Raw genomic sequence first — 18,202 nt, 5'->3', positions numbered from 1 at the left:
TAGAAAGCTGCCTCAAGGATGGAAACATGAGGGTAGGAGTAACCAGCTTCAGGGATGAAAACTTTGGGAAGGGAGTAACCTCCCTCAGGGATGAAAACCTGGGGGTAGGAGTAACTTGCCTCAGGCAGGGGGTGCAGTAACCCCCACAATGAGACATTTGGGGGTGTCTGACCATGACAGTGAGATCAGAGGAAGATCCAGAGCATCCTCTGCCCAGTGAGGCTGAAGGAGCAGGAGGAAGTGCTCGCTCTTCTGCCTATCACATCCAAATGCATAAAAGGCTCCAATTTGGGAAGGCAGCGTTTGAGCCGCCTTCAACAGCATTAAATTCACTACAAATAAAATACAATAAAAAGACTAAAGGAAAAAAAAGAACCTGCAGATTGCCTGCACAGGTGATGCCAGGAGGCCTCGTGAAATACATACATGCTGGTAAAGAGCTTTAACGTGCACGTCCTCATTGCTGCACATCAAAAGGAGTTGCCTGGAGAGACGCTGCCTTTGGAGAGCAGGAATTGAAGCATCTCAGCTGTGTGCCTTAATCTGCCACGTGCTCCTCGCTCTGCCTTTCAAGCAGACAGTGCCTGTGCACCCCTCTGCCTGTTGTTTGATGGCTTCTCCTCCTGCAGACTGGCAGCAGGGCCAGCATGCACCTGGGCTGTGATTTTGGGTGCAGAGGAGCATCTGGGAGCAGCAACCTCTGCTCCTGCCAGCCCACAGGCAAACAAAGCCACGGGAAGTGATTCCTGACACCCCACGGGCAGGAGAAGAGAGGGGAGGTTTTCACCCATATGAAGTAAGGACATACCAAGCAAGGAAACACCAAATACTCAACGATGCACCAGTAAAGCAGCAGCTGCCTCACAGACTGGGCAGGACTGGGGGCAGGAAGGGGCGCAAGTGACCTGGAACACCTGATCCTGACTCCTGCTAAAAGCCAAATTCCCAGCAGGTAACCTTGTTACAAAATGATGCAGTCGGTAGAGCTGTAGGGTGCTGATTGCTGGGCTAAGTGGCCCTTTCACCAACATTAACCTAATTGCTGGCTGATATATTGTGTGGCTGGAGCATATGGCGAGTCATTACAGTCTTGGAATTCAGTCTGCCCACAGAACCCTTAAGAGGGTCCTTTTATCTGCATTCATCTTTAAAAGGCAGCTCTCATGCTAACGCTTGCTGTTATCTGCCCAGGGTAAATGTTTTAATGATGTTAACAAACTTTGAAAGCTCAAGAGCCGTAATTAGAGTCATGATTATAAAATCAGGGTTTCATACCATCAAAGGAAGATAATTTCATAATCTTCCATCCTTTATTTGAAAAATAAAATAAAACAAAGTACTGCTCTGCAGAACAGCCCAAACTGCTTGTAGTGACAGGACTATTGGTGCAGTGGTTGGAGCCATTCCTGCAGTAACACCTTTCATCCAGTGATTCTGTGACACCCTGACACATCCTCGCTGCTCAGAATGGGTTATTAATGTCATTTCTGTCTTACAGATAGGGAGAGAAAGACAAGGAGTGAGCAAAAGCCAAGCCAAGGCCAACATGTGCTGGTGACAGGTCCTTGCACTATGCTGGGGATCTGTCTGGGGCTCACCAAATGCGTTTCACCACCAGGATTAGCTCAGTTGGTTAAAACTTGGTTGTAATAATGCCAAGGTCATGGGTTCAATCCCCTGTATGAGCCATTGACTGAAGAGTTGGACTCGATGATCCCTGTGGGTCCCTTCCAACTCAGCGTAGTCTGTGATTCTCTGCTTTGAGCTGCTCCTGAAGCTGGGGCAGGTCTGTGCTGCTGGGACCACTCCTGGGGCTTGGGCTGTCCCCCACTCACGCTCCTACTGTACAGGACACCATCCTGATCCCCATGAGGAGATTAGACAACCCATTAGACATCACCTACAGCTCCTCTCCTGCCCCCACAAATGACTCCCAACACCCCCCACAAACAGTGAGAGGAGACTGTGTCACCTGGGGTGGTTTACCCGCCCCTCCTCCGTTACATGCCTATTTTCTAATTTTTGGTTGACATTTTCCTCAGTGAAATAAATGAATTGACTCCAGTGGAGGCCCACTCGGATTAAGCTGCTGTCACCGCCTCGCCCGCCTAACAAATGGCTGCGCTCGGCTGGCAGCGCCGCCGGAATTTCAAGTGCCATGGGGAGCAGGGAGGCTCTGCAGCAACAGCAAGGTGCTCATCAGCAAAGTTGCTTAGCAAAGCAGGAACCGCGGGGTGGAAGGAAACACAACACTTAATGAAAGCTTAAAGTGCTGCTTAACCCCCGTGGAGAGAGTCCAAGCACCTCATCACCTTCCTGCATGGAAATCGTTCCCTGCTTCAGGCACCAACCAACTCTAGACCCCTTCCTGCAGGGCTGGGAAGGTGGAGAGATGGTGACCAGGGTCTGGATGAATTAGTGGCCTCCTGTGCTATTGCTGGAGGTCAAGGAAGAGGCTTTGTCCCTGTGAGCAGCCCTGGGGACCTGCGGTGGGGACGGGTCTGAGAGGTCACTCACTGCTCAGCGACGATGTAGAGCTCGGGCAGGGGCGTGCACTGCACCCCTGCCACCTGCACCCCGTGGGCAATCTCCGAGAAGTCCAGGCCCAGGTTCACACCACGGATGGTCACCCTCGTCCCTCCTTCTGGGGGGCCCGACACCGTCAGGATCTGGAGGGAAACAAAAACACAGGGAAGTTGAGCTGGTGTGTCCCCAACACCCGTCCTTCAACCCCGCACTTTGCAGGCTGTCCAAGGAGGCTGAGTGCTGCAACCTCCTCCTGCTCCTGCTGCCAAAGCCAGGCCAGTGCCAGCTCCTCATGGCTCCTCTGGATGTCCTGGACAAGCCCAATGCTGCTGAGATCCATCTGTGCTGTGCTCCATGAGAGGACACCAAGATCCCTGGGCTGGCCAAAAGCTGAAGGCAATGCCATTCCCCAGGAAGCCTTGCAGGAGGGCAAGACTGGCTCCTTTTTAATAAATCCAGAAAATGGTAAGTCACCTTCCAAAAGTAGCCTGCTTCCTGAGAGAACTTTAACTTCTGCCTTGGCTGTTCTCTGAATGTTAATGTCACATTTTATTAGTAAGTTGGCACCTCAAATGACTTACAAATGTTAAAGGGTGAGGTGTGTGCTTTCAAGCTGCCTGTTTATAGCCTGCCTCAGCCATAATCATCTCTGCTTCTATGGACTTTCATTAAGCACAATATCCTCTTCAATTAGGAGTATAAATTTCAATAATGCATAGTCACAAAATTTGGACCCAAGACTCTCAAACAGTCATCCTGAATCTGCCATTGCACTGTTGTTACTCTTGGGTGAGCTACTAATCTTTCCCATACTACAGCTGTTATTAATAAATAAACACAATCCATAATAATGCAATTTAATTAATTTAACGGATAAATCTTGTTTATGCTTGTTTGTTCCACTCTTGTCTTTGGCAAAAGAGTTAAGCTCTTCAAAACGTTTTCCTTACTGTTTCCAGATGGGTGTTTGATTCCTTCCACCTTCTTAAGAGGGGTTTAGGAAGGTGGCCAGACACCAGCCCCAGCAACTTGCAAAGCAGCCCTTATGGGACCCCCTGCACTGCCCAGTGCCACAGGGCAGGTCTCCCCCTTCCCATGCCCTCAGAATATCCCTGTTCCCCATCACTTCCGTGCTTTCAAGTTGCCCAAATCATCTGCCTGCATTTCAGGTCCCAGATGAAACAAGTTTCCTTCTCCCTTGCTTATACTTTGTCATTTCACAGAATCATAGAAAGGTTTGGGTTGGAAGGGACCTTAAAGCTCATGCAGTGCCATCCCTACCATGGGCCGGGACATCTTCCACCAGCCCAGGTTGCTCCAAGCCCTGTCCAACCTGGCCTTGGACCCTTCCAGGGATGGGGCAGCCACAGCTTCTCTGGGCACCTGTGCCAGGGCCTGCCCACCCTCACAGGGAGAAACTTTTTCCTAATATCTAACCTAAACCCACTCAGTTTGAAGCCATTCTCCCTTTTCCTGTCACTTTAGGCTCCTGTAAAAAGTCCCCCTCCATCTCTTGTGGGCTCCCTGCAGGTACTGGAAGGGCACAATTAGGTCACCCTGAAACCTTCTCCAACTCTGCTCCCATTGAAGGTGTTCCTATGTAATTCCATAGAATCAGAATCATTATGATTAGAAAAGACCTCCAAGATCACCATAGTCCAACCTTCAACTGTATCCCACCACCCCCACTACCAGGTGCCACATCCACTTGTTTTTTGAACACTTCCAAGGATGGTGACTCCACTTCCCTGGGCAGCCTGTTCCATTTTTGGCTCCAGGTTCAACCAGCTCCCCACACCCAGCAGAGCCACCCTATACACCAAACCACCCCCTCCTTCCTCTGCATATGCTTTAATTCCCACCTCCCCCTCCAACTGAGGTTTTTAATTTATTCACCAAACACTGTCTGTTGTGCTGCTGTTCCCTGAACCTCACACTGCCTGGCATGTCTTGTATCATTTATCTCTGTGAAGCTCTACGAGCCCATAAAGCCACTCCAAAATCAAGCTCTATTCATTACACTGAGTCCTGGAGGCCTGGGAATGTTTACATCACTAGCTGGGAATCACCTGAACTTGGCACTTCATGTACTTGACAGTTACAACTGTCCTTTGCAGCTCTAGATTATGTTAAATTGTATTTACTGGAGCACTTACACCACCAGGCTCGTTGGCTCAGCACTGTTCAAAAAGAAGTCACCGTTTGCCATTTCCTGACCTGAGCAGGACCAGCAGAGCCAAACAACCTCCCTGAACAAAGCTGAGCTGATGCTGTATTTTAAAAATGTCCTGACCTGGAAAATCCCCAATATGGAGCTCCACTCGACCTAGATTTTAGTGGCCACTAATTGAACAGTTTTGAAGTAACTGTGCCATAAAGCAGCCCCAGGGTTAGAACAGATGCATTCAATTAATTACAGCTGGAGAGATTCAGTCAAAATCACAGAAAGAAGATAAGTCTTAAAGGTCCCGTTGTACCGAGAGCTGGGGACCCCTCCAAGCAGCATCCCTGGGCCCTTCATTGGGGTTTGGATTCATGGATGAGGCACCTCCAGCAAAGCCAGCCCATGGTCTGTCTTAATCCCAGCCTTGCTGTGCTGGAAACTGCTCAGGCTGCAGGGCTGGCTGGTGACAGTCCAGATTTCTGAGCTGAGACAGACAGGACTAGGAAGAAATATTCTCCAATTTCAAGAAAATCACTTTACTAGGCTGGCTTTTCACTCAGAGGTCTGTGATGGATGCAAAAAACCTGCAATGGGCAGCTGAGGAAAACCAAGGCCATTACCAGGAATTGTACATTTAGTGTTTAAGAAGCTGCACCTCTACTGGAAGTTTTTTAGGTGGTTTGTTAAATTGAAGCAGTTTGAAAGTCACTGAGATCTGAGTGGGGTGTGGGAGGCAGAATTATTCTGAGCAGGTCACCTCTGTCCTCTGCATCAGCCTCACCTCACATGGAACACGACTGCAATCCAGCACCTCTACTAATGCCCATTCCTGCTGCTCAGGGAAGGATTTATGCAGGTGTGCAGCACTGTATTATTCATAACCAGGTTCCAAGTACAGAGAAGAAGCGGGTGGTGGCAGGAACTTGGTCACCCCCACACCCTGCCCTTGCATCACCTGAGGGATGCAGATGCTCCAGGGCATTTCTCTTGTTGCTGCTTACTTGAAAGCATCAAGGTTGGGATCCAAGGGCTCCCAGGGGTCCCCAAGGTTGGGATCCACGGGATCCCAGGGGTCCCCAGGGTTGGGATCCACGGGATCCCAGGGGTCCCCAGGGTTGGGATCCACGGGATCCCAGGGGTCCCCAGGGTTGGGATCCACGGGATCCCAGGGGTCCCCAGGGTTGGGATCCACGGGATCCCAGGGGTCCCCAGGGTTGGGATCCACGGGATCCCAGGGGTCCAGGTGCCCCAACAGAGTGTTCCCTCCCAGCCTGCAGAAGACACTGCTATAACAATGTGCGATAAATGTTCTCAGCCTCATGTCTTGCCTTTGCATCATTCAGCATTTCTGACATAAAGCAATATTTAGCCTCCAGAAGAAGTCTGTGATGAGAGGGAGACACCTGGAGACACAGAGACCTGGAAACAGGGCTGGCTGTGGGTTGGATGGGCCTTTTCTCCCAGAGCTGGAGAGAAACCCCGAGCCACGGCTGCTCTGCACAACAACCACTTGGCATCTGTCAGGGTGCAGAGAGAGCACCCGGCTCCCAAATCAACAGCATAACCCCTGCCCCCTCCCAAAACCTCAGCCACCTTCATCCTCTTTGTCTTTTCTCATCCTGCTCTAAGCTCGCTGGATCCCAGCTGATGAGCCCAGCGGGGAAGCAGCACATAAGCATTGTCATCCCGGCATGATCCCTCCTTGTCTCTGCCTCAGCTGATAGCACATTCAGAACCTAATTGTTATCTCAGCAGAGCAACTCCATTATTCAGCCTGACACTGCCCCCCCTTCAGCTGTTTGTTGCACTGATGTTATATTAATGAGGCCTGCAAATAAATGAATAGGAGATCAGAGCGCCGCTTGTTCGCCAGAAAACTGATTTTTATTTATTTATTGCTAAGACCACAGACCGTGTGGAAGTTTGAAGCTGCTGAAGGGACACTTTTGGTGATGGCTGGCCCCCTGAGTTAGTTAAAGAACTGCAAATATCCCACTGCTCATTTACTTTTATAACTATTAAAACACAATCTTTTCTTACTTATGCATCCTCCTGAAGGCACTGGCACCAGGGAGCCAGGCCCTTGACCTCAGGCTTGTTAGAAAGAGTGAACGTGGCCAGATGAAGCAAAAGGAGAAGATAAAAGCCCATATTAAAGGCTCCTTTAGTCTGAGTCTGATGTGAGCCCCAGTAGGAGACCAAACTCTGCTCCCCAGTCGAGCCTGTCAATGCTGGTGCCTGCAGGATGGAGGACGGGTCACCAGTGCCAGCTCTGAACATGCCAGGCTGGTCCCAGCAGGGCAGGGTGTTCTCCTCCCAGCTTTACAGCTCTGCAGCACTGGGCACTGCAAAATCCCCAAAATCCTGGTACCCAAATCCTGAAACAACTCAGATGCCAGAAAAGGACCCAACAGCAACAAAGGCTGTAAAGGTCTCATGGTCTCCTACACATCTCACATTCTTTACTGGAGGGGAAAGGGGAGGAGGGAAGTTAAACTGTGCTGTTGGAGGACTTGAGTTTTAGGAATATCAACCCTGTGGGGTTTCTGCTGCTCAAGAACTTTGCAAAATTCTGCCAGAGGGTTCAGCCCTATCAATGTCCTTCCCATCAGTGGATCTCAAAGCACACAGAAGAGGTCACTGGTTCACCTCTGCTTTCCCACTTCTTTTCTACTCAAGTGAAAACTGAAAACTTGACTTTCATTAAAAAAAAAAAAAAGAAGAAAAAAAAAGAAAGCTGTGAATTCAGAAGGGAAAAAGGTGGAGTCTAAGGGAAAACACCCAACACCACAAGACCTGTGATAAAATCACAGCAGCTCACAGCATTGCCAGGGTCAGCAGAGCCATAGGACAACACAGGCCCATAAAACCTGGATTTTCTATTGCTGATCTCACTGTGGAATAAGCCAACAAAAGCACAGACATTCCCCACTGAATTCTCTCATCTACAAATCCACTCAGGGCAATCCCCTGAGACTCAAAACATCCCCCAGCGAGGCACCTCATGTTCCTGCTTTGAAGGCTGAGACACAGACCTGGTTACGGAGAGAAGAAATGTGTAACAGCAAAGCTCTGCTCTTTTCTCCTTGGACAGAGCCCAAAAGTATTGCTTTCAAGTTGGACAGTGATGAAACACTTGGTGGCAGTGCCCTGCCTGCAGCCAGCTGCCAGAGCCAGCCTGGCACTGCTGAGATGCAAGTCACTTGGTGGCTGGAGCAGAGTGTTTTTCCCCTTCTCTGCTTAGTTGAAGGAGGGGAAAAGAAATAATTCCAAGATTTCTTCACTGTTACAACTGCCTGAATGGTTTATGGTGAAGAAAATCTCAGAGGCTGTTTTGCTTCGTGCATCTTGTAGCAAACCTTGTGCAGACAAAGAGCACTTGGATAAGAAAGGTTTGGGTTCTGCCCACTGACAAGGTGAATATCCAGGGACAAGGTGAATATCCAGGGAAGCTTTAAGGCTCATTTTATCTCTTGGTAAGACAGCTATGACTTGGAAAACAAACCAAATCAACCAAACAGGGAAAGGATGGGCTCTCCACACTTTTTAATGCTTTCCCATCTCTGCACAATCAGCCCTACCTCCTCTGCTCCCCTGCAGCCTCACCAGCTCCACTCTACAGTCTAAAAAACACTGCACAAGAGAAACCCCTGCCCATCAATGGTCCAGCATGGCTGGGCAGAATGTCTAGGAGAGAAACATCAAAAGCCTGGTAACATCCCTGCAGGATGGATCGACCCTCCTCAGCATCATCCTCCTGCAGTCAGCCTCAGCTCCTGTGCTTTCTCCCCTCCTTCATAAAAGGGAGGTTGATGCCTCCCTCCCAGGGGCTTTGAGCCAGCTTAGCTAAACTGATGTAAAAACAAATAGGAGAGGAAACTTTCTCATGCACCAGAAGTTTGGGTGCTGAGCAGCCCTGCTCCTGCCCTGCCATGAGCATCAGTACAACAGGTCCCTTCAATCCCCCACTGTCACACCCCTCTGCAGTATGGACACATGCTCAGGGCAAGGGAGGCTTTTTGGGGGATTTAATTAACTGAGAACCCAAACCCTTCTTTCATTTCCACCTGATAAGAGTGTCACTCCTAATAGCAACGTTAACAGACCAAGTGCAGTTTTACTGGTAAAAAACACTCCTGGGAGACATTTTGCATCCCTCAGTGGTCTGAACAGAAATATCAGAAGCGTCAACTATGGTCTAATTAGCTCCCTAGTTTAATTAGCATTCTTGCAACGGTCCATAGCGGTCACCCCGGCGCTGGTGGCACCGCCGGCGAGTGCCAGCTGCCTGGCAGGGCAGGGCTGCACACCTGGCCACGTGCCATTGATTTCACTGAAAAAGTACTGGAGTGTTTTATTCCCTTTCTTCAGCTCCAAGTGGCCAACAGTGGATTTTAAGACAAGGCAGAGACAGAGCAAACCCACCCTGGAAGGCGTAAGGAGAAGGGAAACTCAACAAGGGGAAGTGCCAGATTTCTGCAGCTGGGATGGGGCAGCCCTGGATGTATGGACAGAGAGGGGAATGAGAGACTGGAAAGCAGTGCTGGGAAAACAACCTGGAGGTCCTGGTTGATGGCAAGTTGAATGTGAGTCAGCCAGGAGGGACAACCCGGTCCTAGGGGGCATCAGGCCCAGCATTGCCAGCTGGGCAAGGGAGGGGATTGTTCCACTCTGCCCTGCACTGGGGCAGCCTCAACTGCAATATTGGCGCAGTTTAGGTTGACACAATATAAGGAAGAGACTGAGCCATTAGAGAGTGTCCAAAGGAGGGCAATGAAGATGGGAAACGGCCTGGAGGGGAAGTGTGAGGACAACGAGGGCACTTAGTGTGTTCAGCTGGAGAAGAGGAGACTGAGAGGAGACCTCATTGCAGGTACAACTTCCTCAGCAGGGGCAGAGGAGGGGCAGGCACTGATCTCTACTCTGTGGGGACCAGGGACAGCACCCAGGGAATGGCCTGGAGTTGTGTCAGGACAGGGTTAGGTTGGATATTAGAAAGAGGTTTTCCCCCAAAGGGTGGTGGGCGCTGACCAGGCTCTCCAGGACAGTGGGCACAGCACCAAGGCTGCCAGAGCTCCAGGAGCATTTGGATGATCCTCTGGGGCACAGGGAGTGACTTCTGGGGATGGTCCTGTGCAGGGCTGAAGGCTGGACTGACTGACCCTTGTGGGCCCCTTCCAGCTGGGCACATGCTGTGACTGTGGGACACGGGGGGTCCTTACCTCGGTGATGCGCGGGTTGGAGCACTTGACGTTGCGGCTGCCCCAGTCGAGCCAGGGCTGTGTGGCAGTGGCAGAGCTGCAGTGGGGCCGCAGGGTGCACCTGGACTCGCTGCTGCACCAGCCACACTCGAACTTGGGGTCAGCCTTGAGGCAGAGCCCGCAGCTCTCGCGCTGCGCCGCGCACTTGTACAGGTGCACTGCGGAAAGAGGGGATGGACATGCAGGGCAGAGTCAGGAATGGAGACATTCACGGGGGCTGCAGCTGCTCTTGGACTTACAGCCCACAGCACAGCTGAGTTTTGCCTTAACAAGCCGCAGGTGGTTTCCTAAACCACGGTGGGATCAGTGGGGCTTAGTGAGCAGCTTGAGCAGTGGAGCAGTGAGCTGCTCTCATCCACAGGATGATCCACAAGGATCACAACTTCTCTGCCAGCAGCTGACACTGCTCTGCCCCAATAACCCTTCTCCAGTCCCCCCCTCCACCCTCCTCCCCATGACTTGAAGCCAATTCAAGCAGACATTACCTTTCAGATTCTCGGGGTTGTCAATAACAAAGTTCCCATTCCAAACCACAGCAAAGTCCACGGCTAAGTTGCTGATGTCCATCCCATCATAGAGATACTGCAGGAGAAGATTGAAAATGAAATGTTTGGGAGAATGACCCTAACAGAAAGTTTTTTCAAAGAAACCATAATTATTCTCTGCTTAAAAACATGTGCTGGTGCCTGAGACGCCACATTTCTACACTTCAACTCCAGAGTTCTGCTTTGACTCCCTTCTCCTCACTGGGAAGAGATAATTAAAACAGATCTAGTCCTTGTGAGAGGTAATAGATTAATTATTCCACTCACAGTGGTTGCTCTTGTCACTCAGTCTCTAGATTATCAATACAGCCCCTCCAGTTAATCAGACTGGGACTGCTGCCTTCAGGCTGTCTTCTTCCACAGTCTCTGTGCACCCCAGTGTGAGTGGGAGCTTAAAAATCCTACTGCAGAGTTTTGGCTGATGGAACAGGCAACATCTGAACAAAAATAGATGTTGCAGAGAGGTCCTTTCCCAGCCACTGGTTCAGCCCAGACTAGGGTAGCAGTGGCTTGAATTACTCCTTTTCTTATGGACATCCTGGGGTCTGTGGCTGAGTGATCTGGATAGTTCAGCTGAATTCCCAGTGTATTCTGAAATTCCCATTATCACAACCAGCACTGATGAGGCTTCACTCTGATGCTCTCTCTAAGTCAACCAAGAGCTGCTAAAAAGACTTAAAAAGGTGAGTGAACACTGTCATTCTCCTTGGGATGAGGAGATGGTGATTAAACCAAGGCAGACTGCTCTGACTGTCCCTTTGCAGTAGTTTTACAGTTTTAACTCACATTTGGCTGTACTGATTCACCTTGCCTGGGTTTTATTGAGTTGGTGTGAAACAAGACCTTCTGTGCAAGTGCTGGAGCTGTGAGTCCAGAATTGCCCTTTCATCCTCTACCCACCATCATCTATTAGCTTAACAGCAATAAAAGTGCTTCTCTAATGTTTATAAATCACTTTGGATAGGAAAAGTACTATATAGTATTAATACATTTATTATCCACCAAGCAGCAAGGCCCAAAGACGGCCAGTGATGTATAAATATCCAGTGAAACTTTTAAAAATTCAAAACTTCATTAACAATTTAAGACCATCTGTGCTGAATATTAAAGTGGACCCTGTTCTGCTGCCTAAAACAAACTGCCTGTGCCCTGTTTGCCCATGGACCTCATTGAGCACATGGTGAGGAGAGGGAGGACCTGCTCATCCCAGAGCTGTAGAGTGTCACAGGAGACCAAAACATGGGCTGTGGCTCCAGGTGGGGGTGACCTGCATTTGCCACACATATTTGGGCATCCCCAAGTACCTGCTGTGTGACTTTGGGGTGTTCTGGGGTAAAATCCTCCCAGGTCCATTGACAGGGCTAAGCTTCATCCTGCAGAAGAGGGTTATCCTCCCCTGCCTGCTCCTCCAGCAGCATCACTCAGGTCATTTCCCTCTCTCCACTGAGCTCTGCTCTCTCCCCTGGCAGTTTTCCTTTCCCCCTTTTTCCCTGTATGGTGCTGCTTCTCAGCACTACTCCATTCATCCAGGCACTGTGACCTGGAATTCGACAGCTCCCTGATAAGGGCTCTGTGATTCTGCTTATCTCCCTGTGTGAATTAGCCTGCCTGAACACTTTCTGCCTCCCCTCCTCCTCCTCTTCCCTTTCCCCTTGCTGACCCCCCACAGGCACACAGGGGACTGCTGCAATTAAACACCCCACACAGGCAGGACAGTCAGCAATAGGACAAGGGGCCAGAGCTCAAGCGCTGCCAGGGGAAATTTAAGTTGGATATTAGAAAAAAAATTCTTTACAGAGAGAGTGCTCAGGGATTGGAATGGCTTGCCCAGAGAGGGGGTGGACTCACCATCCCTGGAGGTTTTTAAACTGAGATTGGCCGTGGCACTGAGTGCCATTATCTGGTAAAGGGACTGGAGTTGGCCCAAGGGTTGGACTTGATGATCTCGGAGGTCTTTTCCAACCCAATCCATTCTATGAGTCTATGATCTTGCTCCCACCTGGAACTCAGCATTAGTTTAACTCCAAGGATTTCCCCTCTCCCCTTGGCTGTGGGGAGCTGGCAGCCCTTTGTGGCCCCTCACCGAGCTGTTCTGGCACTGGACGCTGGAGCTGTTGAAGCGCAGGGCGGGCACGCGGTGGATGACGCCCTGGATGCTGAGCACACACTCGTAGCCGCGCTGCCCCGACTGCGGCTGCGGCAGGTTCCGCGCCTTCAGCGTGATGGGCTTCACCTCTCCCACCGGGATCAGGATCTCCTCTGTGGGGAACAGCTGGGGGCAGTCCTGGGGGGCAGCAAAGAGACAGGGAGGTTACAGTGGTGATGGCGAATCTGCAGGTCTGGTTGGGTCTCAGCCCACCCGCTCCAGGTGGCAGGTCTGGTGTCCCAGCACATCCCCAGTACCCAGGACATGCCACTTCCAGTCCAGCTGCAGTTTAAGTGCAGGAATAAAGAAACCCCCATGACAACTTCACTGAGAAGTGTGATTTATTTTTACTTCTGCTATCTGCTATTTTACTTCTGCTATTTTACTTCTGCTATCTGCTATTATCTGGCCAAAATAATGTAATTGCAAATTAAGAGCAAGTTTGAATATTGCTGCAGCTCAAGACTTTGCTATGCTTATGAAAAATAAAAGGAAACTCCCAGCAAACACTGGGACAGGAACAGGCCCTGGCACAGGTTGCCCAGAGAAGCTGTGGCTACCCCATCCCTGGAAGTGTCCCAGGCCAGGTTGGGCAGGGCTTGGAGCAACCTGGGATAGTGGAAGGTGTCCCTGCCCATGGAAAGGGGTGGAAGGAGATGAGCTTTAAGGTCCCTTCCAACCCAAACCATTCTGTGATTCTATGAAACACCATTGCCCAGATAAGCAGATCTCTAGTTCCTCATGAGCAGAAATGAGATGTCTAAATGAAACTCTGAGATGAACCACAAAAAATGACCTGGCAACTGTATGACATCCATTCCATAACATCTCAACATCCTAAACATTATCTCTGCACAACACACAGGGAAATACAGTTTTTCTTCCTTTTCAGTATTTGGAACTGCAACACACTGAGGCAAAGGCTCTGACCATCAGAAGTATTTACATTCTGTTCCGCTCTAATTTGCTTTGATCTAATGGAACAAGGTACATAAGTACCTGTAAGCACCTGACACTAAATGATTAATCCCAAGCTAAATTAGAAGTTTTAGAAACACAGCCTGACGTCTCCCTTCCCTCTGCCAAATCCCAGACTGGCATTGCAAGCCCTTTGCTACCCAGCCTAGTGATGAAAGGAAATCATCCTGATGGCAGTGCAAGGAGAGCCATCCCCACCAGAATTCCACTAGGACTGTGTGTCCAGGGGGAAAATCCCCACCTCTCCCTGATGGTCATGACGTGTGCCAAGCCACACTCCCTCTCCAGCTCACAGCCACGGCCATGGGATGTTGTTTCACTGCTGGCTCAGGCGAGTTGTAAATGAGAAACAGATGCTACCCTGGTTTGGAGAAGTCAGTAACTTAAACTGCTGCCTCATAAACCTTTTTAGTGGCACTTTTCCTTATATATATTTTATTTTATTTCTAACAGGGACTTTCACGGATTAACAGCCAAGAGTGACTTTAAACTCCATCAGCCAGAAAGTGGCTATGTAGGAGTGGGAAGAAAAGCCCTTTTCCACAGTGGAGTGGGTTTACAGGCTGGAAGGCAATGGCACAACCTGGTTCCCACAGACCCTGGTACTGGGAATACAACTCCCATCTCAGCCCTTGTGCTACCACCAGCAAACTCGTAGGATTCCTGGCATTTTCCATCCACTGCCAGCTCTTTCAAGCTGACACTCCACACACACACATTCCTTTCTCCTCGTTATGCACCACATGCCTGTACCACCTTCCACTCAATATCTGCCTGCATTTCAGGTTTTGCATTTAACCTCAAGGTCCCATCGAGGACCAACAGGAGACAAATGTCTCCACCCCAGAGAGGTCCCCAGACCTGTGGAACGCCCGTGTTTGGAAGGAAAAGCACCCTGGAGCTGCAGAATCTTTTATCCCATTCTGACTGAAAACAAAAAATCTCCAGTCACATCACCAGTGGGAGAACCTCAGTGCACAGTCCTGAAAATAATGAATATGTTATGGACCATTATCCTTCCTGGCCAGCTCCATCCGTGAGGCGACTGCTAAAAAGTGCTCCTGCCTTCAGAGACAGGGGAGAGGACTTACATTTCCAGATCTGCTCTCTGGTGCTGAAAATGCTGGTAGCAAAAATTGTTCTGCCATCATTAGAGATGAGTGGGACATAATAGGGTTGGGTTTTTCCCTTTGGTTTCAGTGGAAGAAAAATGTCACACTGGGATTGTGGAGAAGGCGAGTGCAGAGCGCTCGGGGAAGCACCGAGCGAGCAGCTCCTCCGTGCTGGCTGACAGCTACAGTGATCACACTAATAAGTGATACACATTTTGGGATGGAGTGAGCTGTATGAAGAAGGAAAACCAGGATGCTTGTGGGGAGCCACATTGCTGCAGGCAGTTGCTGCTGAATTTATCAGATGAGCAAGTGAAGCTGTGGGAGCTGTCGGGGCTTTGGAGGGCGCGGGTTGGCTTGGCCGCTGCACGCCTTGCTGGAGCCCCTCTCCTTCCTCTCTGAGCCATTCCCATCCTGCCTCACTGCTCAGCTTTCAGGGCTTTTTTATTTTTGTAATTGGATTTTTAAATTGCTGCTGCAGCGATATACTCCCACAGTGCTGCTCACCCATGTCCCTGTACACCAAAGTCCCTGCTCACCCAAATCCCTGAACATGCATGTCCCTGCACACCCAAATTCCTGCACACCCAAATTCCTGCTCACCCACATCCTGCACACCCTTGTTCCTGTTCATCCACCTCCCTGCACACCCAAATCCTTGCATACCTTTGTTCCTGTTCATCCACCTCCCTGCATACCCAATCCCTGCACACCCAATCCCTGCACACCCAATCCCTGCACACCCACGTCCCTGCACACCCAATCCCTGCACACCCAAATCCCTGCACACCTTTGTTCCTGTTCATCCACCTCCCTGCACACCCAATCCCTGCACACCCAATCCCTGCACACCCACATCCCTGCACACCCACGTCCCTGCACATCCAATCCCTGCACACCCACGTCCCTGCACACCCACATCCCTGCAACCCAATCCCTGCACACCTTTGTTCCTGTTCATCCACCTCCCTGCACACCCACGTCCTTGCACACCCAGCCCTTCCCACAGAGAGTGTGCAAGAGGGTTTGGGTTCCTGTGGGTGCTCCTGCAGCAGCATCCTGGTCCCACACTGCACACACCGAGCTGGGTGGGGGGATGATGCTGCAGGAAAACAGCCTGGCATGGTGGTTTGCCCATTCACCACCTTTTCTACCTGTGCCCTGAACTAAAGGCCAGCTCTAGCATGAATGGTTTTGTTATGGGCATATCATCAGCTTCAGCAATGCCTCTGTCAATGCTTATTTCCATTACAGGAATTTTGTGATGAACTGGGGAGTGGTTAGCTCCACCAGTCCTGCTACTGGGATCAGAGCTGTGTGGCTGTGGCCAAGGTCCCTCGTGGTGGTAAATAAAAAGAGCATCCCTGATTTGTTGGGCTCGGCCTGGGTGCTCCATTCTTCATTTCATCCTCAGGAAGAGCTAAACATCCAGAAAATACCCAATAAAAGGGAGACTGCAGCCGGTGGAATATACAATTTGTTCCATAATCAGTTTACTTTGTTTTTTAATTCATGAGAAGTAAATCCTGCAGTGAGTTAGAAAGGCCATTATTGCCTCCTCTTGCTAAACAAACACACTGAATCCTCTCATTATCCTTCTTGACTTCCCTACACCAGAATAAACACAAATCACAAGATCTGCTGGAGAAAGGCAAGGCTCCGATGCGTGAGTGGCACAGACTCCCAGGGAATATTCTGCCTATGAAGTATCATCTCACACAATTTACAAAGACATTTTATGCTTCTCCAACACTTTTTAGCCTCAAAGATTCCAAGGTCTATAAATACCTTAAAGACCAGCAACACACAGCTGTCTCTGGAGCAGAACAGAGCACCCATGGTTATTATTTGTGTTTAACTGAGCACTTTTAGTAGGTCAAACCTTCTTGCTCTTATTTGGAAAAAATTGCCTAGAAATCGCAGGCAATTCTTTTGACTAGAGGATTTAGCCCAAATGGCAGAAAATAGACTGTTTTCATACTTTTCATCTTAAAAAACCCCACAAACTCTCCACGAATGTTAACTCACTACACATATTTTAAAGTTTTAAACATAAACGAATCTGGCACTTGAATGTAAAGCCCTGGCTCACAGTTGTGTTCCCAATGATATAAATTACAGTCCCTGTCACTCATGGAAAAACATTATCCTTCATTATGCCACTGGAAAGGAGAGCAGACCTTGCTCCTTAGAAACCAGACATGAAAGAAAGGCAGCTGGAGCCAAACCCTTCTCCCTGCTAAATTCCTTCCCAACAGCACCAGTGCTGAGCTCTGTGCTGAGCACACGTGCTGTAACCTGGGTCTTCTCCATTAATTTGTGATATTTACAGCCATGGAAAGCTGGGGAGCTGATTTCCCTCCCACAAACAACCCTTTGTGTACCAGAGGTGAGGACAGGAGCAATTCCCTCGCACATGGACAGGTCCCAGGTGGGAACACTTCCCTCTGCTCCCTGTAGACCTCCAGAGCTCTTCCCTGCTTGGCTTCCTCCCCTCCAAACACCCCATAAAGCTACAGAGGAAAAAAGCATTGCCAATAAGCTCAGAGATGAGTTAATTTTGCTGAATCTGTTTTTCTTTGTTACTATTTCAGGCAAACCCATCTCTCCAAGGTTAGATGTGACCCTTTGCTGATTTTGGTGGTCTGAGATGTGGCTCTGAGTTACCTCCTGCTCATCACAGCTCCCATACAGGTATTCAGCACTTGGGATTGTCAGGACAGACATGAGGAAAGCTTAATTTTGGTTTATTTCCTTCAAGGCACATCAAGCAGCACTCAGCATCCAAGGGCACAGCCAGGGGCAAAGGCATTGCTCTAAAATCAATGGGAATTTAAAGGAGTCAGACCAGAGCTGAATTCTGGCTCAGCACTAAACTCCCAGAATCTGAAATGCTCCGTCCCCAAATCAGCATCCCACATGTGGAAATGGCATTATCTTCACACAGTGGACATCAAAGAGGGATGGATCCCATGTTCTGGGAAGCTAATAGGATTTATTTGGTTCTAGCTCTCCACTGGGATGGGGTGTAAGGATGTATTTATGTATCTATATTCCTCCTCATCTGAAAGTTTCAAGCATTTAGAGACATCTTATAGCCTTGCACACACACAGACCCAACCACCTTAGACACATTAAAATGATACCATTGGCCTGATCTGAAGCTTTGAAAAGTGAGACAATCAGTGCTACACACCCAGGAGACTTGGAGAAACTCTGCTTTAGTGGGAGCAAGTCACCCCCAGACCTTTGCCTTCCCAGGACTCTCTGCATGGCAACATCCAAGCAGGCACATTCTGCTGACAAATGAAGCCTGAGGCTGAGAAAAAGCTGAGAAAATAGTTGCTTATCTAATTATTTACTTCCAAAGAACTGGCTACCTGGAAATGGAGACCTCAGAAGAGTTGGGTTCACCCCATGTCAGACACTTCCCAGGAGATGGAGGATATCAGGAACAACCAGCTTTGGCC

At 49.6% G+C, this 18,202-nt stretch overlaps 1 protein-coding gene across 1 annotated transcript in view; it reads right to left on the bottom strand.

The window, feature by feature from the left end:
- Positions 1-18,202, bottom strand: part of PLXNA2 (plexin A2) — a 169,127-nt gene that overhangs the window by 40,105 nt on the left and 110,820 nt on the right. The window contains exons 10-13 of the mRNA XM_071578509.1: positions 12,580-12,780; positions 10,437-10,533; positions 9,913-10,109; positions 2,518-2,669 (exon numbers count right to left, since the gene is read on the bottom strand). Coding sequence (XP_071434610.1) covers positions 2,518-2,669; positions 9,913-10,109; positions 10,437-10,533; positions 12,580-12,780 — 647 coding nt within the window. The remainder of the gene's footprint in view (positions 1-2,517; positions 2,670-9,912; positions 10,110-10,436; positions 10,534-12,579; positions 12,781-18,202) is intronic.

Source organism: Pithys albifrons, chromosome 28 (assembly GCF_047495875.1).
Source record: "Pithys albifrons albifrons isolate INPA30051 chromosome 28, PitAlb_v1, whole genome shotgun sequence".
In the NCBI taxonomy this organism is placed as follows: Eukaryota; Metazoa; Chordata; class Aves; order Passeriformes; family Thamnophilidae; genus Pithys; species Pithys albifrons.
This window is presented reverse-complemented; position numbering and strand designations above follow the sequence as displayed.